General features: G+C 37.2%; 1 protein-coding gene across 3 annotated transcripts in view; it reads left to right on the forward strand.

The window, feature by feature from the left end:
- The window catches only part of pms1 (PMS1 homolog 1, mismatch repair system component), a 141923-nt gene that overhangs the window by 62070 nt on the left and 52654 nt on the right, over positions 1-27199 (forward strand). For all 3 annotated transcript variants that reach the window (XM_059966867.1, XM_059966866.1, XM_059966868.1), the window contains 2 exons: positions 1006-1169; positions 22573-22689. In XM_059966867.1, coding sequence (XP_059822850.1) covers positions 1006-1169; positions 22573-22689 — 281 coding nt within the window. The remainder of the gene's footprint in view (positions 1-1005; positions 1170-22572; positions 22690-27199) is intronic.

Consider the following 27199-nt stretch of genomic DNA (forward strand, 5'->3'; position numbering starts at 1 on the left):
CTATAGACTTCACATTAAAATTGTTCGTTAGCACTGTGTATGTCATTTGGAACCCCAAGCCATCACATATCTCCCCAAAAAAATCATGTGACTGAGGCCTTTTTCATGCTGTGGTCTCTATTTACAGCTGACATCAAGTAGCTGGTAATATTTTTCTACAGTTAGATGCAAAATGTTGGAGGAACTCAGCAAGTCAGGAAGCATTTATGGTAGAATTGGACAGTCAACATTTTGGGTTGAAACTCTTCATCTAGACCAGGGGTTCCCAACCTATTTTATGCCTTAGACCCCTACCATTAATTGAGGGGTCCATGGAACCAATTGCCTACTTCCTTCTGTAGATGTTGCTGGATCTGCTGAGTTCCACCAGCATTTTGCATGTTGCTCTAGATTCCAGTATCTGCAGCCTCTTGCTCCAGCAGTATTTTTGACTTTTTAAAGTAGGTCTCCCAAAAATGGTATGATTATATTTTTTGTGTGTTTGGAATTTACTGTTTCAAAATTGCATTTCCTTTTCAAGAATTCATTTCTGCTTGCTTCTTCTCAATAAACTCATAGATGTCAGCCTGGCTTGCTTTTGACAAATCTATACTCTCTGTCCTTAGCTGGCCCACTTGTTTCTACTGCTTATTAATTTTATTCAGTACTATGACCATTCGAAGTTTGTTTACCACTGCTAATTCTGATGTCATGTCAGCTTATTTCATTTTCTCTCTTTTCAGCAAGGGTGTTACCTTTACAGCAATTCAGTCCTGAACGATGTTTAATATCACAGAATAACGGAGAGAATTTCTATTAGCTCCCTTGTTGTTTCTGTCAGAATGTAGGCCCTCCATTTGTTAATGAACTGTAAGTCAGATTATGCTCAATACATGTATTTGCTATACTCAAAAGGGAAGCATACTAAAGAGTTCAAGTCATTTGAAATGTTTTAATAATTAATATCCTGTTGTCTTTTCCTCATTTTTCTCTCTTGCTAATTTCAATTTACTTTCGCATCCACAGGAACGACTGTGACTGTACTCAAACTTTTTAAGAATATCCCTGTGAGAAAGCAGTTTTACTCAACAGTCAAAAAATGCAAAGATGAGCTGAGAAAAGTTCATGACCTCCTAATGGCATATGGCATAATAAAACCAGATGTTCGGATTATTTTCACACACAATAAGGTAGGAAGAATGTTTTATATTTTACAATGTCTGCGATGAGCTTTAATTATGGCAAATTTTGAAACTCAAGATTTCAATTTCCTTTTATTTAAGTTCCCCCGTTTTCTGTTCCTTCCCTTGGAAAAACTAGTTGGTTGATGTTTGAGATCTTCCTGAATAATCAGGATTGTGTGTAGGGTGCTGTTTGTGTTCCACTCAACTAACTGTAAAGGAACACGAGAGCATTTAGTTATTTCATTCCTAGATAGTACAGGGATCTGGTCCAAACAAGCAAGTCGAGAACATGTTTGCTAAATAAGAAATTTCATTCTACAATTTTGCCCTATTTGTTTTTCTCATAATCTTTGATCTCACGATGTGCTACATTTTAGAAGATATTTACTCAAACATTCTGTGATTAAATCACTTTCTTTATTAATTAACTGCATGTATTTTAAATATATACATTAATTTAAATCTGTGCACTTATACTTAAATGAGTCCTTTCAGTTTCTTGGATGCCCACAGTGTTTCTGATTTTAGTGATTTAATTTACAGATGCTAATTTATGCAGTGGTTCTGGTGCCATTTTGGATCTCTTGTCTGCCTGATTCTACTCCCTTGTAATTTCACACATCTTCTCAGTCATCTTTGATGTCTTGAGTTGGTGCCCAGAAAAGCTATAATCTATTCTATGATTGAAACCAGATCAGTAGTTATCTTTTCCTCAATTGGTGCTAAATCTTCCCATTGTCACTCATGTTATTTGGTGGATAAACAGAATAGGTATACTGATGGTAACACCTGAGAACGTGTGTGTGTGTGTGTGTGTGTGTGTGTGTGTGTGTGTGTGTGCGCGCGATTAGATCTTCATCATTTAAACATAACAGCATTTAGTAGCCATATTGATGTGATTTCACCTACCTATATTATACTTAATTTAAGGCAGAGGTTTCTAGGATCTTGATTAGTCAGGGCATGAAGGGATATAAGTAGAAACTAGGAGATTGGGGCTGAGAGGAAAAATGGATCAGCCATGGCAGAGCTTGGCGGAGCAGACTCGATGGGCCAGATGGCCTAATTCTGCTCCTATCGCTTATGGTCTTATTATCATTATGCACTGATTGAAAAATATCTGTTAATTGTTTGCCCTAATACAAAGTTCCCCAGATATTCAAGAAGCCATCTACTTGTTTGTATTTCTGAGCTTCCATGGCTGATTATACATATTCAGCTCTGCATTATGCTGTTATATATGTCTGGGGAGGACATATTGTTTGAATTGCTTTGAATGGCTAGTTTGCTTTTGAGGATGCTTTTGAAGTGCATATTTGGTTCTGTTTTCATGGCACATCCCCAAACAATAGGTTATAATTGAAAACATTAGATTCATGCTGCCTTTATCTGAAAGCCCAGTTAGACATAATGTTTTCATGAAATTGAAGCTCAGCAAGTACTTTGTTTCGGTGGGTTGAACGGTTGCCTTTAATGGTACTTACAGTAGTGAGTACTGTGATATCATGGCTAACAGACAATGGCCCAGCCTATATTTTTGAATAAGAGCGTGATACAAATTTGTTGGCATAACTTCCCACATTTAGACTATTGAAGTTTCTTTTTCTCCTGGCCAGGATAACGTATCATGTGGGTTAAAAACAAATCTGCTGCTTTTTCAAAATTGCTGTTTGTTATTCCATTGTGTTAGAAAGTATTGTTTCTCATTTGAGGCTGTTTGAGGGCTGTAGCAGGTGAAAAGTAGTGGCCATGTGATTGGTCATCCTACTCTCATGATTTTTAACATCATCCAACACCAAGGCTACCACCTCGACACCCCAACAAGCAGATTGGTGAAGGTCAGTGATGCATTACAAGATCTTGCGAAACTTAATTGGCATTTAGAAGCAAAATGTTTTTTTTTAAAAGTATCTGTGGAAAGAGAAGCAGAGTTAGCATTCCATGTAGATTACCTTACATTTGAAATGGGAAAAGTAAGAAAGCAGTTGCAGAGAACCAGTGCGGGTTAGGGGGAACAGCACAAGCAGCAGTGGAGAGAACAAAGGACATGTTTGTATTAGGATCCAGGCTACAGGAATCCAGATGACACAGATGGCTTTGGTATCAACTGGAAGAGAGATTTAGAGGCTCTTAAATTATTTCTGTTTGGTGATAGAATAGAGAGAGAAAGAATGGAAAGAAGGATAAGTAATATTAGCATCATTAGATATAAACCTCATCAGTTGCTAGAAATCATAAATAAAAGTGAATCTTGCCAATATTCAGCGAGTCCGGCAGTATCTGGAAGAGACTCATCATTCAGGTTTTGGGAAGTGTTGAAGTAGCAGATGAGCTGAGACAGGACTGCAGTGGACACTGTTGCCGAGGTGGTAATAAGCAGCCATGGTGATGGCATCGACGTGTGTTCTGAAGTCCTCTCAGGTACCAATGTAACACCAAAGTAGCAAACAGTTTGATTCAGTTTCCCTGGGGGCTTGGATTCTTTTCTTTCTTTTTCAATCTTTTTATTAAATTTCATATATAAAAAAAACAACACAAAATAATGAATAGATTACAGATTCAATAAACTTGAGATTACATTAGTAATAGGATAATAATATCCTATTAAAACATCCATCAACAAAAGGTACATAAATCAATCAAGTCTATATAAATATATATGAAAAACAAAAATAATCGTCGAAAAAAGAAAAAAAAATTGAAATTATATATGAGAAAAAATATATAATGAAAAAAAATACTAAACTAAAACTAACATGGGCAATAATAGCACTTTATAAATATATAAAGGTGTCAAGAAAAGAACTCCAGAACTCCATACCTGAACAAGTATAAGTAGAGAAAAGGATCTGAAATAAGCCAAATTAATTCATATGAAAGTGTCGAATAAATGGTCCCCAGGTTTCTTCAAATTTAATTGAAGAATCAAAGATAGTGCTTCTGATTTTTTCCAAACTCAGATAAGAAATAGTTTGGGAGAACCACTGAAATGTAGTAGGAGGATTTACTTCTTTCCAGTTTTGTAATATAGACCTTCTGGCAATTAATGTTACAAAAGCAATCATTCGTCTGATTGAAGGGGAAAGCTGATTGCCATCTTCATTTGGTATACCGAAAATTGCAGTAATAAAATGGGGTTGTAAATCAATATTCCATACTGAGGAAATGACATCAAAAATGTCCTTCCAATAGTTATGTAAAGTGGGACATGTCCAAAACATGTGAGTCAATGAAGCCACTTCTAAGTGACATCTGTCACATTGAGGATTAATATGCGAATAAAATCGGGCAAGTTTATCTTTAGACATATAAGCTCTATGTACAATTTTAAATTGTATTAAAGCATGTTTAGCACAAATAGAGGAGGAATTAACCATTTGTAAAATTTTTTCCCATTTATCTGTTGATATATTACATCGAAGTTCTTTTTCCCATTCTTGTCTAATTCTATCCGATATTTCTGGCTGTATCTTCATAATCATGTTATAAATAAAAGCTACTAATCCCTTCTGACAAGGATTAAAAGTAAAAATCAAATCTGAAAAATCCGATGGAGTTGAATTAGGAAAAGATGGAAGAATTTTATGTAAGAAATTTCTAATTTGTAAGTATCTAAAAAAATTAGATTTAGGTAATTCAAATTTGTTGGATAGTTGATCAAAAGACATCAAAGTACCTTCAAAAAAAAGATCACGAAAACATTTTATACCTTTCCTTTTCCATATACTAAAAGCTTGATCTGTCAATGAAGGTTTGAAAAAAAAATTACATAAAATAGGGCTGTCCAGAGCAAAGTTTTTCAGATTAAAGAATTTGCGAAATTGAAACCAAATTCGTAGTGTATGTTTAACAACAGGGTTAGATATCTGTTTATTGAATTTGGCTAAATCAATAGGAAGAAAAGAACCAAGAACGGAAAATATAGAATATCCCTTAACCTCACTACATTCCAAATTTACCCACTGTGGGCACACAGGTGAATCCAAATCTAGTTTCCAGTACATTAGGTTACGAATATTATTCGCCCAATAATAAAATCTAAAGTTAGGTAAAGCTAGACCACCATCTTTTTTAGACTTTTGTAATTGCCTTTTGCTTAACCTAGGATTTTTATTTTGCCAAACAAATGAGGAAATCTTTGAATCAATATTATCAAAAAAAGATTTAGGAATAAAAATTGGTAAAGCTTGGAATAAATATAAAAATTTCGGTAAAATCATCATTTTAATAGCATTAATCCGACCAACTAATGATAAAAATAAGGGAGACCATCTAGTAGTAAGTTGCTGAATTTGATGAAGCATAGGTAAAAAATTCAATCCAAATAAATCTTTATATTTCTTGGTGATTTTTATACCTAAATAGATAAAGTTATCAGTAACAACTTTAAATGGCATCCTATCACTCAATAAAGTTTGCGCGTTTAAAGGGAATAACTCACTCTTATCTAAGTTTAACTTATAACCAGAAAAACTACCAAATTGAGCCAACAAGGATAAAATAGCAGGAATAGACCTACTAGGATTAGAAATATATAACAACAAATCATCAGCATAAAGCGATAATTTGTATAACTTCTCATTACGGGTAATACCAAAAATATTAGGAGACTCACGAATAGCAATAGCTAAAGGTTCTAATGCAATATTAAATAATAAAGGACTTAAAGGACAACCTTGTCTCGTACCACGAGATAATTGAAAAAAAGAGGATCTATAATTATTTGTAAGAACAGAAGCAACAGGTTTATAATATATTAATTTAATCCATGATATAAAATTAGGACTAAAATTAAAGTTTCTCAATGCATTAAATAAATATGTCCATTCAACTCTATCAAAGGCTTTTTCAGCATCTAATGAGATAACACATTCTGGGGTTGTAGGTGATGAAGTATAAATTATGTTAATCAATTTTCTAATATTAAAAAAGGAATATCGATTCCTAATAAAACCAGTTTGATCTTCTGAAATAATCTGTGGTAATACCTTTTCTAATCTAATGGCTAAAATTTTTGTAAGAATCTTAGAGTCTACATTTAATAATGATATAGGGCGATAAGATGCACATAAGGTAGGATCTTTATCTTTTTTAAGAATTAAAGAGATAGTAGCTTCATAAAACGATTGAGGTAATCTCTTCTTAACAAACGCATCATTAAAGATTTCACATAGCCAAGGAGAAAGCAATAAAGAAAAAGTTTTAAAAAATTCTACAATAAAACCATCAGGACCAGGAGCTTTCCCTGAATTCATTGATGAGATAGCCTCTCTTATTTCATCCATAGAAATAGGAGCATCAAGCAAGCTACAATCTTCATCTATCAGTTTAGAAATATTCAAATTATTAAAAAAATTATCCATCGTAAACCGGTCACCGTCAAATTCTGATTGATATAAAGATTTATAAAAATCTTGAAAAGTGTTATTGATTTCTTTATAATCAGTAGTTAAATTACCGTCTTGTTTACGAATTTTAATAATTTGTCGCTTAGTCGAAATAGCTTTTAATTGATTAGCTAACAATTTACCAGTTCGATCACTATGAATATAAAATTGAGCCCTAGTCTTAATTAATTGATTCTCAATTGAAGAAGATAATAATAAACTATGTTCCATTTGAAGCTCAACTCTCTTCTTATAAAGTTCTTTGGTAGGAGTAACGGAATAAATCTTATCAATTTCTTTAATTTTATCCACCAATAAAGCTATATCTGAATATCTTTGTTTTCTTTTACCAGCGGAATATGAAATAATTTGTCCACGAATAAAAGCCTTGAAAGAGTCCCAAAGTATTCCTTTATCAATCTCTTCATTATAGTTTGTTGAAAAAAATAAGTCAATTTGTTGTTTTATGAAGGTAATAAATTCTGGATCTTGAAGTAAAGTAGCATTAAGTCTCCAAGATCTAGTATTGATAGAAGAATCCGAAATCTTGATAGATAACTTCAAAGGCGCATGATCCGAAATAGCAATAGAATCGTATTTACAATCAATAACATCTGTTAATAAATGATGATCAATAAGAAAGTAATCAATTCTAGAATAACTATGATATACATGTGAAAAAAAAGAAAATTCTTTACCTTTAGGATTCAAAAACCGCCATATTTCAGTAATTCCAGAATCAACCATAAAAGAATTAATAAGTAAAGCTGATCTATTCGGAAGAGTTCGAATAGGTTTAGATCTATCCATCGAAGGATTCAAACAACAATTAAAGTCTCCACCCATAATCAACATATATTCATTCAAATTAGGAAGAGAAGTAAATAAACGTTTAAAAAATTCAGGACAATCAAAGTTTGGAGCATAAATATTAACTAAAACAACTTTCCGATTAAAAAGTGAACCAGTTATCAACAAAAATCTACCCTGTGGATCAGAAATAATTTCATAATGTGTAAACGAAATTGAGGCGTCTATAAAAATAGACACACCCCTAATTTTAGCGGTACAATTTGAGTGAAATTGTTGACCTTTCCAGAACCTAAAAAAACGTTGATTATCCTCCCTCCTAATGTGGGTCTCCTGTGCAAAAATAATATTAGCGTTCAATCTATGGAATACTTTAAATATTTTTTTACGTTTAATCGGATGATTTAAACCATTAGTATTCCACGAGATAAAGTTAATAGATTTATCCATCATACCAATATTAATTGTGTGTATCATAAAAGGTTAAAAAGACACATAACCCACAATTTAGGAAGAAGGAAAATTGATTCAGGAGCAACCGGAGATCCTGACACCTCAACAATATTAACAATTTAAAGTCAGCCCATAAACTAAAAGCAAAAAAATAAAAAGCAAAAGCATGAAAAAAGATCCCTCCCCCCTCCCCCCACCCTTTGAAAGAAAGCCAAGCGGCAGGCGCATAAACTAATACTAATATTACCCCCATTTCAAGATGGCAGCTCCATAAGAAAATTTTTTAAGAAAAAACTATATAACACCCCAATTAAAATATAGAGTTGCAAAAAAAAAAAATATATATATATATATATATATATATATATACCTACATATATATATATATATATATATATATATATATACACATACACATACACACCCATATCAGACAAATCAAAAAAAAACTAAAATAGTAAAACCAGAAAGATCATTAATAAAAAAAAAATGCACATTAAAGTTTAAAAATGTGATACACCTTTAAAAAAGAAATTCCATATTCAAATACAAAGATGACGTTTCACAAGCCAAGACTTATGGGAAGAAGAAACGACATTTTGAGAAAGCCATATTACAAAATATGAATATAAATTCAGCAATCTAATAAGAAAATATAGTAAAAAAGTTATCAAAATAGAATATTTTTATAAAAAAAAAAGATTTAATAGACACTACAACATATTTAAAAAAAAACTAAAGAAAAAGAATTCAAAACTTTTGTTCCATTTCTAAATACAGGCAAGCAAATAAACGCTTATAAAAAGTAAAGACTTATGGGAAGAAGAAACGACATTTTGAAAAAAAAATAATTCATTATTACAAAATACAAACGTATATAAAAAAAGGATATTATAAAAATTAAAACAGCATCTATAAGCAATAATAATAGTAGTAAAAAAAAAGACCCAGACCCATAGTTCAAAATAAGAAGTTATAACCCAACTTCCAGGGTTAAAACTTAAAATGAAATAACATCCTCTCTCCAAAAAAAAAATCTTCAATGTAACTCATAGTTCAAGTTGCACTAGAGGATCGATATTCTTCAACAAATTTCTTCGCTTCTTCAGGAGTGATAAAAAAGTGTAGACTGTTGTCGGGCAGCACCATTCTAAGTTTCGCTGGATACATTAAAGCTTGTTTAAATCCAATCGAATGAATCTCTGCCATCACTGGTTTAAAAGCGATCCTGGCTTTCATTACTTCATACGAATAGTCTTCAACTATTCGAAATGAATAATTTCTGTAGGAGATCATACCTTTTTTACGAGCTAATCGAATTAGAAGCTCTTTCTCACGAGGATAATGAAGGCGAACAATCACCGCTCGTGGTTTATCAGACACAGACGAAAGCCTCGCAACTCTATGAGCGCGGTCAATAACAGGTTCATTTTTCAAACCTTCACCACCGAAAATTTCCCACAGTAATTTAGAGAAAAATTCAGTTAAATCACCGGACTCAACTTTTTCGGGAATTCCGATGATGCGCAAATTCTGTCTGCGAGAACGATTTTCAAGATCAGTAATTTTAAACTTGTACTGATCTAAAGTTTTAGCAGTCGACTCTATCTTCTTCTCTAACACTTCAATTGTACGTGCTTTTTCACAAATTGATTGTTCAAGAGTCGTGATCTTATTTCCATGCTGTTGAACCTCTAACGCCTGCGACTGAAACTTAGTTTCAAGCGATTTAACAACTCCTTCAAGATCGGATATTTTCGAAGTAATCCTCCTTTCCAAACTTAACAGTTTACTGTCCAATTTACCTTCTAGTCTGCCTTCCAGAGCCGCAAATTTAGCATCCAGTTTATTGTCCAATTTACTTTCCATAGCCGCAAATTTAACATCCAGTTTAGTGTCCAAAAGACCAACAATTGCGTCGATGGATACAGGATCCTTAGCCGATTTCTTACTTGTAGCCATTTTAGGTTTGACAAGATTAGATCAACTATTATTTTAGGAAAAAAGGGTCAATCAAAGGTAGCAACTCATATGATTAAGTTCGAAAAGGTCTAATTAAAGGGTGATTATAGTTAAAAAAATAAAGAGCGCCTAAAAGGCAGATGCTTACGCCGCCATCTTGAAACTCCACCCCGGCTTGGATTCTATCATGGAGAAAGCAGTGGCTGACTGGCAGGAGCCAAAGAGTGGGAATAAAAGGAACCTTTTCTGTCTGGCTGCCGGTGACTGTTGGTGTTCCACAAGGGTCTGTGTTGGGACCAATTCTTTTTACATTATACATTAATGACTTGGATGATGGAATTATTGGCTTTGTTGCAAAGTTTGCAGACAATGTGAAGATAGGTGGAAGAGCAGGTGGTTTTGAGGAAGTAGAGGGGCTACAGAAGGACTTAAACTGATGTGGAGAATGTGGAAAGGAATGGCAAATGGAACAGTATCAGGAGGTGTATGGTCATGCACTTTGGTAGAAATAGTGAAGGGGTTGACTATTTTCTAAACGGAGAAAAACTATGAAAAAATGAGGCGCAAAGGGACTTAGGAATCCTTTTGCAAGATTCCCTGAAGGTTAATTTATAGGTTGAGTCTAGAGAGGAAGTGATGTGATGTTAGCATTCATTTCAAGAGGACTAGGATTTAAAAGCAAGGATGTAATGTTGAAACTTTATGAAGTGGCCTCACTTGGAGTATTGTGAGCAGGTTTGGGCCCCTTATCTTGGATGTGTTGAAACTGGATCAAAGGAGGTTCAGAAAAATGATTCCAGGATTGAATGGCTTGTCATATCTGGGCTTGTGTTCACTAGAATTCAGAAGAATGAGGGGTGACCTAATTGAAACGTATTGAATGCTGAAAGAACTCAATAGAGTGGATATGAAGAGTATGTTTCCTAAGGTGGAGGAGTCTAAGACCACAGGATACGGGGAGTCCTTTTAGAACGGAGACGGGGAGGAATTTCTGTAGCCAGAGCGTGGTGAAACTGCGAAATTCTTTTGCTACAGGCAGCAGTGAAGACCAAGCCTTTATGTGTATTTAAGGCAGAGGTTGACAGATTCTTGATTGGTCAGGGCATGAAGGAATACAGCAGTGGGGGTGGGGATGATGTAGGAGAGGCAGGAGATTGGGGCTGAGAGGGAAAATGGATCAGCCATGATGAAATGGCGGAGCAAACACGGTGGGCCAAATAGCTTAATTCTGATCCTGCGTCTTCTGGTCTTACGGAAGCAGAATTTGTGCTGGAAACTAAACTTTTTAGCATTCCAAAAAATAAATTTATGCTTACTCGATATGGACATGGGAGACTGGTGTGACTGGGAGATAGTGGAGAGATTAGCGATGGTAGTGGCGAGGCAAAGTTGTGTGTTATCAGTATACACCAGGAAGCTGGATCTTGGCTTTCAGATGATGTTGCCAGGTAGGTGAGAACTACAGAAGAATTGAGGAGGGATTCTTGGGGGATACCAGAGAAAATGGTGAGGCTTCAGGAAAGTAAGCCCATTACAGAAGTTTCTTTAGTGTGACTGGAAAGATGAGAATGGAACCAGATGAGTGGTCCCACATAACAGGGTACATGTGGAGTGCGGTTGGTGTTGAGATGGCGTGTTTAGGGATTGCAGAAAGATCAGGAAGCCCAAAGGAAGGATAGATTACTTTGATGTGGTGTTTCAGTGAAAAACAGATGTTCAAGCAGGGGGTTATACGTGGATTAAAAAATCTTCGAATGGTCATCAGGAGATCAGAGAGGAAACTGCAAGCTCAGGAATAGAAGAAAACTGTAGAATAAGTAAAACCGCGACAAGAAGCTGACCTTTTTTTGGTTGATAAGATAGTCCAAGAACACCATATACTTACTATTAGAGGTGAAGACAGAGCAGAGAAGAAAGGGCTTACAGTTCATGGGTATACAGATGACAGAATCCAGGTTCATCTTTGCATTCTAGAATGATCTTTGGATTTCATGGCAACTCCATGATCCTTCTTTACTGCCTCTCTGAAAATGTTTTTAAAAACATCAACAATACAGACAATTCTTGGATCCTCCTGTAGAGCAGCTCTCTTTATTTTGATTATATAAAATCTTCTGCTGGAAGATTAAGATTTCTGTTTGTGAACCCAATGTTGTTGGACGACCAGCTTGTAAAGCTTCAGGGCTTGATTAAATAAACAAATAAACAGGGTAATTCCCTGGTTCATATTTTTACTGTTAAGCTGTAAGTATTTCATTCAGCAGTTCTGGAACAGCAGTCTGTTCTGTTTTCGGCTTGTTTGGGTCGCAGTTCACGATAAGAGTTGAGGAGAAATGTGTGTCACCCAATTAGGATGGTCAAATTAAGGGGAGGTTTCTCTGGTGAGGGGCACTAAGGTTGGTCTTGGGGCTTTTGTTTGGCAGGAGACGGAGAGAGAGGATGCTGGGGAGAACCGGTCATAGGATATGATCGGGTGGGAGACCCGTATATTTGAGATGGATTATGAGCAATATTTGGAAGGTGATGTGTGCTTTCATGTTGACTGAGGGCCCAGCAAAGAAGTTCAAAATGAGCTTCAACTTGTTCACGTTTGACTGTTTAATTATAATGGGCCCTTTTTGTTATTCTTTACTATTTAATTAAGTTAAAATTCATAAACATAATTCCTTTATAACTAACAGGGTAGCAAATTACACAGCATCCACACAAACAAAACGGGTTTGGGGTGGGATGAACCCATCTCAATCTCACAAATTTAGCAGGCCGTGAGAGTGTCTTGCCTAGAGTTGCGTAGCCAAGGAAACCAGGGTGTTTCAACTGCTTTCACAGTTAGCCCAAGAAATGGGGTGGCTTTTTGCTGGAGCAAGATATTGGTTTAAATGATGTGCTAGCTTTCCTCAAGCCAGAATCTGGTTTAATATTGCTGGAATGAGTTATGAAATTTGTTGTTTTGCGGCAGAAATATAGTGCAAAATATAATTAAAAGCTATAAATTATAATATGAAATATATGTATTTAAATAGTAGTGCAAAAAGAGAAAAATTATAGTGAGGAAGTGTACAGGAATTCACTGTCTGTTCAGAAATCTGATGATGGAAGGGAAGAAGCTGTTCCTAAAATGTTGAGTGTGTGTATTCAGGCTCCTGTACCACCTCCTCGATAATAGCAATGAGAAGAGGGCATGTCCTCGATGATGGGGTTCTTTATGATAGATCCTGCTTTTTTGAGGCATCACCTTTTGAGGAGATCCTTGGTGCCCATAATGCAGCTGGCTGAGTTGCAGCTTTTTCCTACCCAATGCAGAGAACCTTTCATCCCAGCTGGTGATGCAACCATTTAGAATGCTCGCCACGGTACACATGTAGAAATTTGCGAGTGTCTTTGGGGACATACCAAATCTCTTCACACTCCTTATGAAATATAGCCACTGTCGTGCCTTCTTTGTAATTACATCATTATGTTGGGCCCAGGATAGATCTTCAGAGATGTTGACACCCAAGAATTTGAAACTGCTTACTCTTTACACTGCTGTTCCCTCAACCGCCCCTTTCAACAGTCCACAATTCCGTGGTCTTATTGGTGTTGAGTACAAGGTGGCTGTTGCAACACCACTCCACCAGCTGATCTGTCTCACTCCTGTATGCCTCCTCGTCATCATCTGAAATTCTGCCAGGATTAATTGTGTCATTGGCAAATTTATAGATTGCATTTGAGTTGTGCCTATCCACATTAGTCATGGGTGAAGAGAGAGTAAAGCAGTGGTTTAAGCATACATCCTTGAGGTCAGCGAGGAGGAGATGTTATTTCCAATCCACACTGACTGTTGTCTCCTAATGATGAAGTCAAGAACCCAGTTGCAGAGGGAGGTACAGAAGCCTAGGTTTTGGAGCTGCTTGTGTAGTGTTGAGGGTATGATGGCATTGAACGCTAAGCTGTAATCAATAAACAGCAGACTGTCCAGGTGGCTCAAGGCTGAGTGGAAAGACAGTGAGATTGCATCTGCTTTAGACCTATTGTGGCTTTAGGCAAATTGCAATGGGTCCAGCTCCTTGCTTAGGTAAAAGGTGATACAGGATATGACCAATGTCTCAACGCACTTTATTACAGTAGATGTGACAATGGTCATTGAGGCAGCTCACCCTGCTCTTCTTGGGCACTGGCATAGTTGTCAAGCAAGTGGGAACTACTGATTGCAGCAGTGAGAAATGAAATTTGAATTCCCGCCAGTTGGTTGGCGGAGGTTTTCAGTGCCCTGCCGGGTACATCTTGCACTTTGCGAGGGCTCAGCCTCTTGAAAGATATTCAGACATCTGAGATACAGATCACAGAGTCACCAGATGTTGCGGGTTTGCACAGGTGTAATTTTATTTTCCCTTTAAAAGCTTGAATAAAAGGCATTGACCTCATCCGTGAGTGAAGCATCATGATCATTCACGATGGTAGATTTCACCCTGTAGGAAGTAATGGCCTGCAAACTCTGCCAGACTGACGGGCGTCCGATTCCATCTCTAATTTCAATGAGAATTCTTTTTTTGCTCTTAAAATAGCCTTCTGTAGGTCGTATCTGGATGCCTGGTATAGTTCTGATTCACCAGTTTTGAATGCCACAGATCTGGTCCTCAGTAGAGTGTAAATCTCCTGGTTAATCCTTAGCTTTTGGTTCGGATATGTCCGGTATGTTCTCGAAGCATGCACTCATTCACACACGTCTCGATGAGGTCAGTGATAACTATAGTGTATTCATTCAGATTCGAATATGAATCTCTGGATATCGTCCAGTTCACCGGTCTGTAAGCAGTCCCCCGCCTCCCTTGACCATACCTTCGTGATCTTCACCACTGGTTCTGTGGTCCTCGATCTCTACCTGTTTCAGGAATTAGCCCGATAGAGCTTTGACATTCATGCCATTAGTGGCTGCGCCCTGCCTGAATGCAGTAAGCTTGACTGAGGTAGCCATCCTTACTTTCCTTCCACTTGATTACAATAAAATTGAAAATCAAGAAAACACCAAGAGAATTGTGAAAAGTGGGGGCACGGCAAAAAAAGGAATGAGGGGGAGAAAAACACAAGTTTTAAGCTTATTGCTATACATACTCGGTATAAATGCATAAAAATTGGCTTTTGCAATAGCAGCACAGTGCATTGCAAGCACTGTAAACGTAAGTTAAACTTAGAGTAAAGTAAATTATATGAGACCTACACAATTTAAAAAAATAGCATAACAATATTAGTTTAAGTTAAGAGAAGTAGTCTGAGGTAGTGTAAGGGTCTGTTGGATCTAGTCTAGAACCGGATGGCATTTGGAAGATTTGTTGTTGGCTCTTTAAGTGTGGATCTTCAGGTCCCTGAACCTCTTGCTTAGGTCCTTGATGATGGATGTCTCTTTACTGAGACATCTCCTCTTGTAAATGTGTTCAATGGTGGGGAGAGCTGTACCTGTAACAGAGCTGGTTGTGTCCTCCACACTCTGTAGCCTCTTGTGTTGTTGTGAGTTGCACTGAATAGGATGTGTGATAAGAAGATATTTAAAACACTTGACCATCCAGTGATGGCTTTTTATTGGCCTAATTCTGGAGAATCAGCATGCCACTAATTAGAGCTTTATAGAAGCACTATTAGTGTTTTCGTAATTTGTCAAGGCACTTCTTTCAGCAGGGTACAAACCCCCTCCCCCCAACACAATGCAATTAAATAAAATGTTGTCAAGAAATAATGGTTTGTGCTGCTCTGAGCAAGAATTTGGTCAGCAGATATTTCAAGAGCTTTTCAACAAGTTTATGCTCAATTTCCATTCATAAATCACTGTCTTCAGTTTGTTGACATTCCATACAGATCATTTCTTGAAGCAGTTAATCTATTTCTGACAACACATTTTTAGGGAGTTCTGCTGCCAAGAGATTGTTAAAATGTCTAAATATATTTTTGTTACCAGCAAAGCAATGTAAGAAAAACTTGGCTTTTTCATAAATCTGTCTTCTTAAGACTTGATAAATTTATTCTGTTCTGGCATTATTTAGTTCTGGCATTTTAAAAACAAATATAGGTGCAATAGATTAATATTTGTTCATTGTTTTGCACAAAAGAAAGCAGTGCCAGAAACAGAAATCTGTAGAGTCCTAATTACTCAGTCTGCAGTGAAGGACTGGACTGATATTGCAAAGAGGCACCAAGTCCAGTGTTGGGCTACTGAAGGTGAATCCAGTCCCATGGCTGTAGACACAATCGGAACCTGAACAGGGTCAACTTAGGTTTGGGTGAGGGGGACCGGAGCAGAAGAATGAGCGACAACTGTGCTGTGGTATGAAATGAGGAAGAACAATTTGGGTTTGTGCTATGGTCAGGGAGAAGAGAACTGGGGAAGCACAGTTGGGGCCTTTGCTGTGGTGGAAATGGAGAGCGAATGGAAAGGGAAGATACCAGAGTACACTTTGATCTAGACTGGTAATCAGCTCAGAGGCAATGACAGGAATGATGGATTTAGTGATTGGTGACCTGGAAGCATTACAGTTACTAGTCCAGGAGAATCAGAGGCTTTAGACCATTGAAAAATTTTTCTTGTTGACATTGTAGTTTGGAGATGTTGCTCAGTGCCCAGACCTTGGATTGTAGGAGAGAAGGAGTGGACAGTTATGGGGAGAAAGGGGTGAAGGCAGAGCAGAAGGTTAAGAGACCTTACTGGAGTCTATATTTGAAAATTTTAGTCATAGAATTGTACAGAGTGGAAACATGTGCTCTGGCCCAACTTGTCAGTGCTCGAAAGCTTTCTTATCCATGTACCTATGGAAGTACCTTTCCAGGCTTGTAATTCTGAAAGCTCATTCGGTATACCTACCTCTCTCTGAAGGAATCACCCAAAATGGAGATTATTTTTTTTCACTCTGTAAAGATCTGATTTGGGTTTTTTTTGCATGAAACAAATAGGCATGAAGTGATGTGATTTCCAGGGATATATCAAAATTCTATATCACAAACCCCTCTATTAGATGATGATTGTTCTGCCTTCTACACCATCCCTCATCTTTATCTTCCTAAAAAATCATGTCTGTGTCATGTTGGGCAATTTCTTAAACTGTGGGCCTGCACCAACTGTAAAAACAAGGGCAAAACCACCACACAACTGTAAAGAATAAGAATGAGGTAAATCCAGAGGGAACAATATAAAAGGCAACAAACTTGAATTCTAAAAGCTTAAAAATTATGGTAGGAATGTTCCACAATAAAAGCTTAGTGTTTCCTAGAACAGAGTGAGACAGAGCTCAGTCTGAGCTCTGAGCTTTCAATCCATTGTGGATCAAAGCAGGAGTAAGCATGTGCATATTTGCAATTAATAGAGAAGAGTACGTGATTCAAATATAATTGAAGTAATGCAAGTTAAATTGGAAAATAAAATTTAGAGAAGCGAAGAAGGTATCTGGTCAGTGTGGCAAAAACACAGTTTGGATGAAATTCAAAATTTTAACAGGAGGATCATCCTAAGATTGAGAAACCTGTTGAAATGTTTACCCTTATAGCCAGGAATGAATTCAGAACCCAGTCCTGGAGCTAAGTTAATAATGTAACTAATCTGTTATCTCACTATGGCCATTATCACAATATTTTGCAACCTAAGCAACAACTCTCATTGACAGAACATCCTTTGCTGGCATAAGAGTTGCAGGATTCCTCACAGGAACATTACAAGGGTAAATGATCAACTTTATTTTCTGTATACATTTGCACTATTTGGAATTTGTTGTGTGTTGGACAGGGTGCAACGTGCAACAAGAACACCATTCAACAATTAGAAAGAATTATATAAAAATGAAGGTTAGAGGTTATAAATATAGTAAAACATGCGTAAATACATAAATACCACCATGTATTTACAATGTAAACAGGATTATAAAAAGTAGTTTAAAGAGTTTATGGTGAAGTAACGTAACAGAGATAATAGATAGAAGGGGTAGGGGTGGGCTAACTAGAACGGTTGATCAGATTAACTGGCTGGGGGAAGAAACTTTTAAGTGAAGTTTAAAAATGAAGTTTTTGTTGCAATAACCTTTTAGCACTTTACCAAAAGAAGCTTTTGAAAAAGGTGGGTAGTGTTCACGATGATTTTCTGGCTTTTCTTGCTTCTTTGTCCTGGATACTTGCAAGTCTTGCAGTGCTGGTATTCTGCAGGCAATGATCTTTCCAGCTTTCAAGAGGTAGATTCTGAACCACTTAGAAAGATATTTGGGCATGTGACCGAATGTTTAATGAGTACCTGAAAGAAGGAAAGAGGTGGAGTAGCGAACAGGAATTGCAGATCTTGTGGGCTTAGCAGCCAAAGGCGTGGGTGTCAGTCATGCAGCAGTTAAATTTAGGGTTGTTGAAGAGGCCGGAATTTGGTAGCTCAGTTGTTGTGCAATTTGGTGGTGATGTAGGGCTGGCAGAAAATTTGAAAAACAAGGATGAAAATTTTAAAGTCAAGATGTTCCTTAACTGGAGCCACTGTAGGACCACAGGCACAGGGGTAATGGGTGAACAGGGTCTGGGTGCAGGCTGTGGACAACTTCAAATTTTCATATGGTTGAGTTCATCAGAGTAGTCACATCTAGAGGTTTCCTACATTTAAAAAAAAGTCATGGATGAAGGTCTCAGTGGATGATGAGCTGACGCAAGGCCCAAATCTTGATACGCTACCAAAAAAATAGGCACTTTTATTGATGAGGCGGTGAGGCGTGAAAGTGAATTCAGGCAAGTGTGATACCAGAGTTGTGGATGCTGTGGTTTCAGAAGTTACTATAGTGCAAGGTGGAGATGGTTGCTAGAGAACAGAATTTGTAATGTAAACTGAAGATGTTGTCTGGGTTTTTTTTCTGTTACTTAATTTGGAGGAAATTTTCAGTCCTCTATTAGAGCAGCCTGAGACTTGGGGATGGAATAGAAAAGAGAGTTAGTGTTTTGTTCTTAAATTCACAAGATTTATTTTATATACTTTGGGTTGGGTCACTGAATTCTAAAGATTAATTTATCTAAATGAGAACCAGCATCTTATTATTTCATGTTTTTCTGTGAAATTTCACTGAAATACTGTAGGTGGCAGCAATACTTCAGTACAGTTACTTTTTTGAATTGGAAAACTTTTTTCTAAGAAACTTGCTGGAAACTTCAAAAACAAATGGTTATCAATTAATTCATTGTCCAAATAATCAGATTTCTCTCGTTTAGACCAGAACAGAATACTTTTGGCATAGTTTATTCAAAACTATGAAAACTGTAAGTGTAAGACAAAGCAACATTTTGCAAATGATGGAAATCCAAAATAAAAGCAAAATTCTTGAAGTACCCGTGAAAGGAAGCAGTGTAAGATCATTGCCTATAACCATTAACTCAGTTTCTCTCTGCTCAGATGCTGCTGGATATGCAAAGTATGATTAGCATCTTTTCATTGTATAGCTGATATATTTCTTGTACATTTACATCATTGAATTACAAAATTTTAACTTGCTAGTTAGCATGTGTGGACCTCTAAGATTGGAATGTCGAAGAAGTTCAGTTAACAGCATGTCAAATCTGCTCACGTGAATGTTGTTTCTCCTCAGTGGATTGGTGGGCCTTCATTACCCAGAAAATGTGGAAGTTGCTTGAATAAATGATTGTATTTAAGGGAAAATTAGATAACCGTATGAGAGAAAGCAGTATATGAATATGCTGACAGGTTGAAATTACAGTGTGTTGAAGCTTGTATGGACTATAAACCAAAACTGATATCATAAAGGCTAAATGTCAAGTTTCTGTGTTGTAAATTTTGTGTAACCATGTATATAGGAAGAAAAGTAATCAATATTATTTGTGGTTATTATTTGAAATTAATTGTAAGATGAATTCTGATCATTTGTTTTCGTCTGCAGTATTGCACAACCTTGAATTGTTTGATTAATTTGTTAAAATGCCAGAGCAGTATGCTTCCAGAAGTCAGAGCCAATTTAGTGTCTAGTCAAGCATTCCAGGAGCATGTGCTGTTCTCTACTCAAGTCACATGGGGAGATCACTAGTAAGTTACACTGTTCTGTTAGTGGTACTGAGAAAGCAAAGTGAAGACATCTTTATAGCAGTGTTGCTAAAAGTAGACCGACTTCTCTTTCCTTATAAATTGGATGCATATTCCAAAACGGAACATTCAAGAACCTTGGGTTAATTAACGAAAAGACAATTACCAATACCGTTCTTGAAGTCTCCATCAACATCAACCTTTTGAGTTGTATTTTTTAACTTCTTTCTTCAAAAGAAACTCAAGTTTTCATGAAATAAAATTGATCTGCTAACTTGAAGGTTGTTTTTCATACGGTGTACTGATAATGAAAAACAACAAAAATCTATAATGAGCAAAAAGTCAACAAACACATGATGGCCAGTTGCAGGCATTAGAAATAAATTGTTCTTGGTGAGAAATAAATCATTAATTCTAACATAGTGACACAAGTAAGTGCTGATTGCGGTTTCTAATAATTCTCTGAAACACTGGTAATATGCTTTGCCCTTCATCTTGTGAATGTATAAGATGTTTTAAAAACACCAACACTTTTGTGGAATTTTCTCTAGAGATTAGAGAGAGAATATTAATACAGTGAACTTTTAATTAGAAATCCTTATTTCATGCCAAAGCTGTCATTCAGTAGTCCTAGGCAGATCTTTTTTCATGTGTTTTGATGATCAGGTTTCAAAGTTGCAAATTAATATTTGGATCATTGTCAAACTAAATCCAATGATTTCCACTGACTTACCTTTTAACAAAGTTACTCCCTTTGTGGCTGTGCTTCGTGCATGGGTGCACGTGTGCAGTCTTTTTACTTTTGTGTTGCAGAATCTGATTAATATCATTTGAGTGAGCCAGGAGCGCAGCTGGACAGATGAACAGAGCTGCTCACTTCATAACATTAAGTATGGTTTCCACAGAGAAACTGCAATTCAGGATACCTGTACATTTCTTTTGGTACTATGGACAATATTGTTCCAGAAGTGACTGTTTTGAGTAAATTTATTAAAATCTGGCATAGAATGTTAATTTTCCCTTCCCTTTATACATGGATGTAATTAGAACAATCAGATATTTCTACTGTGTATCTTACCTGGCAAATATTTTGGGAAGGTGAATGAAGAATGAGAGGGACAGCACTTAGTTTTGTAAAAGTTCCTGAAAGTCCCAGTTTACACTGTAATTCAAATTCTGCATTGGGCGAGTAACCTAATGCTGATATCCTGGGTAATTAGAATATGGTTTCATATTAAAGCTATTTACTTGTGCTTTCCAGTTATGTTCTCCTCAATAGAAACCCATACACTGAGTGAATGTCATTGAGTGAATGACATTATACAGGCATTACATGCAGTATTGTCGTAATACTGCTATAGGCAGAGAATGTGCAAGGATTGCTTTAGTTTAAAATCTGAGGGACCTTATGAGTAAACTGTTGATGCTTTTTATGTATATTTTAAGTTATTTGAGCTATATTTATTGAAGTGCTATTTTTATTTCCTGAAGTCCAAATGACTCAGTAAATATATCAGATGAATACATGATATCATATAATGAAACTGTATACACAAGGCCAATTTAACTATATGCAGAGTGAAGAGCAATATTTTTATGATTTTCTGTAGACGTTTAGAGCATAAGATGCAATGATTTAATATTCCTAATGCACATAGTTCACTTAATCAAAATACAGTAAGACTCCATTAATGCAGCCCACTTAATAGATTTTAATTCATGTTTCTGTAAAGATTTTATGAGGTAGAATAGTACATTTTCTAGTCAATGTAATAATTTTAGAGACTGTTGGAAAGAGAAGGAAGTGAGTTTAAAGAGAGTACAGATAAAGGGCCCCAGTGAGTGGAAGGGCAGGTAGGAATTGGGCCCCAGTGAGTGGAAGGGGAAGTGGGAACTGGAGCCCCAGTGAGTGGAAGAAAAGGTGGGAACTGGGGCCCTAATGAGTGGAAGAGCAGGCGGGAACCAGGGCCTCAGTGAATTGAAGTTAAGATGGGTACTGGAACCATAGTGAGTAGAAGGGGAGGTGGAAACTTGAGCTCCAGTAAGTGGAAGGAGAGCTGGGAACTGGAGGCCTAGTGAGTGGAAGGAGAAGTGGAAACAAACTGTTGGGATTATTAAGTGGTCAAATGGTAGATCATTGGAATTTTACTGCTTTACTTGTGCAACACAGTGAAATATTAAAAGGTGCTAATTGGGAGCAATAGCAAACAAAATGCTGTTCTATACTGCATATGATGATGTTTGGATGGACAATCAGAGGCTTAATCAACGAGACTGGTTGAGAAAAATGACAAAGGAGATGGAACGATTTTGGGAGGAAATTCCAATGTTAGTGCCCCAGGCAGCTGAGCTAAGCTACTAGTGGTGGATCAATTTAAATTGGGAATGAGCATGAGGTCAGAATCGGAGGAACTCAGATGTGTAGGGCTAGAAGGGGTCACAGGGTGAAGGAGAGGCAAAACTATGGAAGCATTTGCAGATAATTTTAAAATTGAAGTGTTGCTGGATTGGGAACCGGTATAGGTCAACAAGCAGAGAGGGTGTTGCTGCTGTTGAAGACTCATCTTGCAGTTAATGCAGATTTTCTTCTTAACTGCTGTTGTTGGGATAAACTACCTGGGTGTATGCGGGTATGTACATTTGCAGTGTATGATGAAATGCATATTTCTGTTGAGCACAAAATGCCTTTGTAGAACCTTCAGTTTTATGAAACTGCAGATAACTTGACCTAAACAGACCTAAATTTAGTGACAGAATTTGATTCTCAGCCATTATATTTCAGGCAGTTGTATGGCAAAAAGCCAAGGTGTCGGATCACAAAATGGCCCTGTTAACAGTTCTGGGAACTGCTGTGATGGTCAGCATGGTACCCATCCAACATCATGAGCAAGAACCTGAGGTTAGTATAAGGTTACACTGATTATACTGGACGGGTGGGGGAGGAAGGGAAAAAAAATCAATGCTCAGCAATTTGATGCAATTAGTTTTTCTTATCAACAACTTTCCCCTTTGTCTATTAAATTTAATTGTTTGAAAATGTTGATGAATATGTATAATGACATTTCCTTAAGCATTTGATCTTATTTACAAATATGGAAAATGCTGAATGCCAAGTACTTCAGGGAATTATAAAACTTTTTAAAATGTTACGACTTTGCTAGATTGACCTTTACTCCCAGACATACCATTTTGCATTTATGCACATCTATGAGCCTGGGACTTTTTGTGATTCTTATTGTTTTGAGAAAAAAGATTTTCCTGAACTTATCAAGTGCATAAGAAATAGTATTATGATGTTGCATTCCCTTATCAGGACAGGATTTTAGAACAGGTTTGCACTCTCAGAACTACTGAGCAGATGACTAGGAAATTGTGCTCAATGTATGGCTGCATTCCTAATATCTGCTCTTATTTGGCAAAATGTTCCACTGTTGTGTGTGGAATTATATTTCCAACACACACACGGCCAAAATAAATGTCTTAACTGGTAGTAGAAAGTAAAACTAACAGTATGGAGAGTCAGTACTGAATGGAAATTTACTGGTACACTTCAAACAAATTCAGCTGAGGGTCTTTTATGATCTTCTGTTCTAACAGCTGTTGCTATTCAGTAAATTCAGGAACTCCCATTTCATGCTGTTTTATAATTTTCATTCTTCATCCTAACATGAAAATAGCAATATAATTTCCTACAAATCGCTTGATCTTGGTTTTGCCAGTATGCTTGTGCAGGCAGAAAGATTAATTAGGTATCATCAGCTTAGTTAATTTAGAGAACCGAAGGACCTGTTCCTGTGCTGTATTGTCCTGTGTACTTGAGATTTGTGGAAGACTCTCATTGTCCATTAAGTTCACAATGTTTCCTTTAAACATTTCAAGTAAAGATTGGTGAGAGAAGGGGTTTATTGGTTTGAGGGTGGAAATGCATGATTGGTTCAGTGGTAGAAGTTGCTAAAGGATGTCTGCATAGTTGAAATGTTCAGGTCTCCCAACTAAGAAAGAAAAATGGGCAAAAGAAAGTCTTAAAGAAATAAAAGCACAATTTTCTGTAGCACTGTATCAATTTCAACATAAATGGAAAATGGATTCAGGAGGGCATTGCTAACAAGGTCAATATTTACTACCCATTTCTTCTATCAACATGCAGCCAACGTTTTTGCAAATGGCTCCGGTAAACTATGACGTGTTGCAGGCAGCTTGTAAAACTTACAATTATACCTCTTTTGAATTACTCTCTCTGTAATCTACAGCCAATAATTTCCCTTTAAGCAACATACTTTTGAACTGTCTTAATCAGCCAGCAATTTCACGATCTTTGGAAGGACTCAGCTGATCTAACTCTCAAGCATGAAGGAACTGCACCTTAAAGCAGACATCACTGTGGTTGAAAGAGAGGGAGGAGGGGTGGACTCCAAGTCAGGCTAAGACGGAGGAATGAAACTCCCTCTACACAACATCATTTTAGCAAATGTACAGTCGCTGGAGAACAAGCTGAGGACCTAACGGCAAGATTGTTGTATTGGAGGGTAATGAGCAATTGCTGTGCGCTATGTTTGATGGAGACATAGCTCACTCCTTACACACCAAATGTGTCGGTAAGACCCGAAGGCTTCTCGATACACAAGATGGATTGAACTGCTGATATGGAGAAGGCAAAAGGTGGGGGTTTGTGGTTCATGATAAACTTTATGTGATGTTCGGATGTAGAGGTTTTGTCTTGCTATTATTTACTTGGAACATTTAATGATTAATTGACTACCATTGTACTTGCCAGGAGAATTCTCTTCTGTGATCCTGACTGAAGTTTACATATCTCCAAAAGCCAACATTAATCAGGTGTTCGAGATATTGAAATCTACCATCACTGGACAAGAAACAGCCCACCCCAAAGCATTTCCAAATAGGCTTGCCTGAAGAAATCTTTGCTCAATTATCATCAGCATATAACCTGCAGCAATAGGGATCCCAACACACTCAACCACTGCTATACTATAATAACGGAGGGCTACCGTACCATGCCTAGACTGTATTTGGGGAAATCTGATCACTTGACTATCCTCCTGCCCGCCTACGGGCAGAGGCTAAAGAGCAAGGCTGCAAGATAAGGACAGCAAAGAGGTGGTTGGGGGAGTTAGAAGAGCAGCTACAGGATTGCTTCGAGTTGGTGGACTCTGTTCGGGGACTCTTCGAGATTTGAATAAATACACTACGTTTGTCATGAACTTTATAAAAGCAGCCGTAGACAAGTGTGTCCCCACAAAATCATTCCGTCTTCCCCAACCAGAAGACCTGAATGAACCATTAAATCCACAATGTACTGTGACACTCAGGTCTGGCAACCAAGTAAGTTACACGAGGTCCAGGTACAATCTCTGAAAAGCCACTTCATGTGTGAAGTGGCAAATCCGGATCAAACTTAAATCATTGAAGGATGCTTTACAGCTGTGCCAGGCTTAAATGCTGTCACCTCTTACAAGGGAAACCTAGTGACATAGGTGACAACAGGGCTTCACTCCCAGATCAGCTCAATGCCTTCTATGCTCGCTTTGACTGTGTCTTAAAACATGGAGGAACCTTCGAATTCCCGCAGCCCCTGATGACCCTGTGATTTCATTCTCTGAGGCATTCTTCTGGAGGGTGTTTCCACGGAAAGCACCTGTCCAGATTGGGTACCTCACCAAGTATATTAAAGACCTGTACAGATGAACTGGCTGCAGTTTTCACCAATGTCTTTAACCTATTCCTTGGGAATTCTGAGATATCTATTTGCTTCAAGCAGGTTTCGATTATACCAGTGCCTAAGAAGAATGCGGTAACCTGCCTCAATGACTATGGTCCAGTAGCACTTCTATCCACAGTGGTGAAGTGTTTTCAGAGGTTGATGATGAAACATATCATCTCCTGCCTTTGAAGTGACTTGGCTCCAATTTGCCTATGAGTACTACAGGTCCACAGCAGTTACCATTTCATTGGCAGTTCATTCAGTCCTGGAACATCTGGACAGCTAAGATGCATACGTCAGGATGCTCTTGATCAACTAGAGCTTGGTATTCAATACTATCATCCCCTCAAAACTAATCAATAAGCTTCAACACCATCACCCAAATACCTCCTTGTGCAATTGGATCCTCCATTTCTACACATGCAGACCCCAGTCAGTTTGGATTGACACAACATTTTCTTCACAATCTCCATCAGCAGCACAAGGCTGTGTGATTAGCCCTTGCTCTACATGTTTTATACTTATAACTGTGAGTCCAAGCACAGCTCCAATACCATATTTATATTGCTGACAAAGCCACTGTCATTGGCCGAATCAAATGTGGTGATAAATCAACATATAGGAGGGAGACTAGAAATCTGGCTGGGTGGTATCACGACAACAACCTAGATCAAGGAGCTAGTTATTGACTTCAGGAGGGGGAAATCAGCGGTCCATGAGCCAGTCCTCATTGGAGGATCAGAAGTGGAGAGGATCAGCAACTTTAAATTCCTTGATGTTATCATTTCATAGGGTCTGTCCTGGGCCCAACATTTAAGTGCAATTATGAAGAAAGCACAGCAGTGCCTAAGTTTGTGAAGATTTGACATGACAACTAGAGCTTTGACAAACTTCTATAGATGTGTGGTGGAGACTTTATTGACTGGTTGTATCAATGGAAACAGCTTTGCCCTTGAAAGGAAACCCTGCTCACCATTGAGCACATCTGTGCGAAGTGCTGTCATAGAAAAGCAGCATGTATCATCAAGAACCCCACCTCAGAGGCCATGCTGTCTTTTCACTGCTGCCATATAGAAGTCTCTGGACTCACACCACCAAATTCAGGAACTGTTAATACCCCTCAATCATCAGGCTTGAACTTCACTCAACTCACTTGCCCCATTACTGAACTGTTCCCACAACCTATGGGCTTACTTTCAAAGACTCTTCACCGCATGTTCATGATTCTTATTGCTTGTTTATTTATTATTATTATTTTCATTTGTATTTGCATAGTTTGTTGTCTTATGCACATGGGTTGTTTGTCCTTCCTGTTGGTAGTGGTGATTCATTGATTCTATTGTGTTTCTTGAATTTACTGTGCATGCATGGATTTCATTTTAAAAATCTTTTTATTAATTATTATTGAAGATTAACAAAAAAGATACATTAAGTCAATATGTCATTATATACAATAAAGAATTAAATTAGCAAATAACTGATTAACAAAGCTAAGCAATATATCAATAATAATAAGAAAAAATAAAGTGTTAAGAATAGATTTCAGCAAGGCATTTAATAAGGTACCCCATGCAAGGCTTATTGTGAAAGTAAGGAGGCATGGGATCCAAGGGGACCTTGCTTTGTGGATCCAGAATTGGCTTGCCCACAGAAGGCAAAGAATGGTTGTAGACGGGTCATATTCTGC

The sequence above is a fragment of the Hypanus sabinus genome, chromosome 4 (assembly GCF_030144855.1).
Source record: "Hypanus sabinus isolate sHypSab1 chromosome 4, sHypSab1.hap1, whole genome shotgun sequence".
NCBI classification, from domain to species: Eukaryota; Metazoa; Chordata; class Chondrichthyes; order Myliobatiformes; family Dasyatidae; genus Hypanus; species Hypanus sabinus.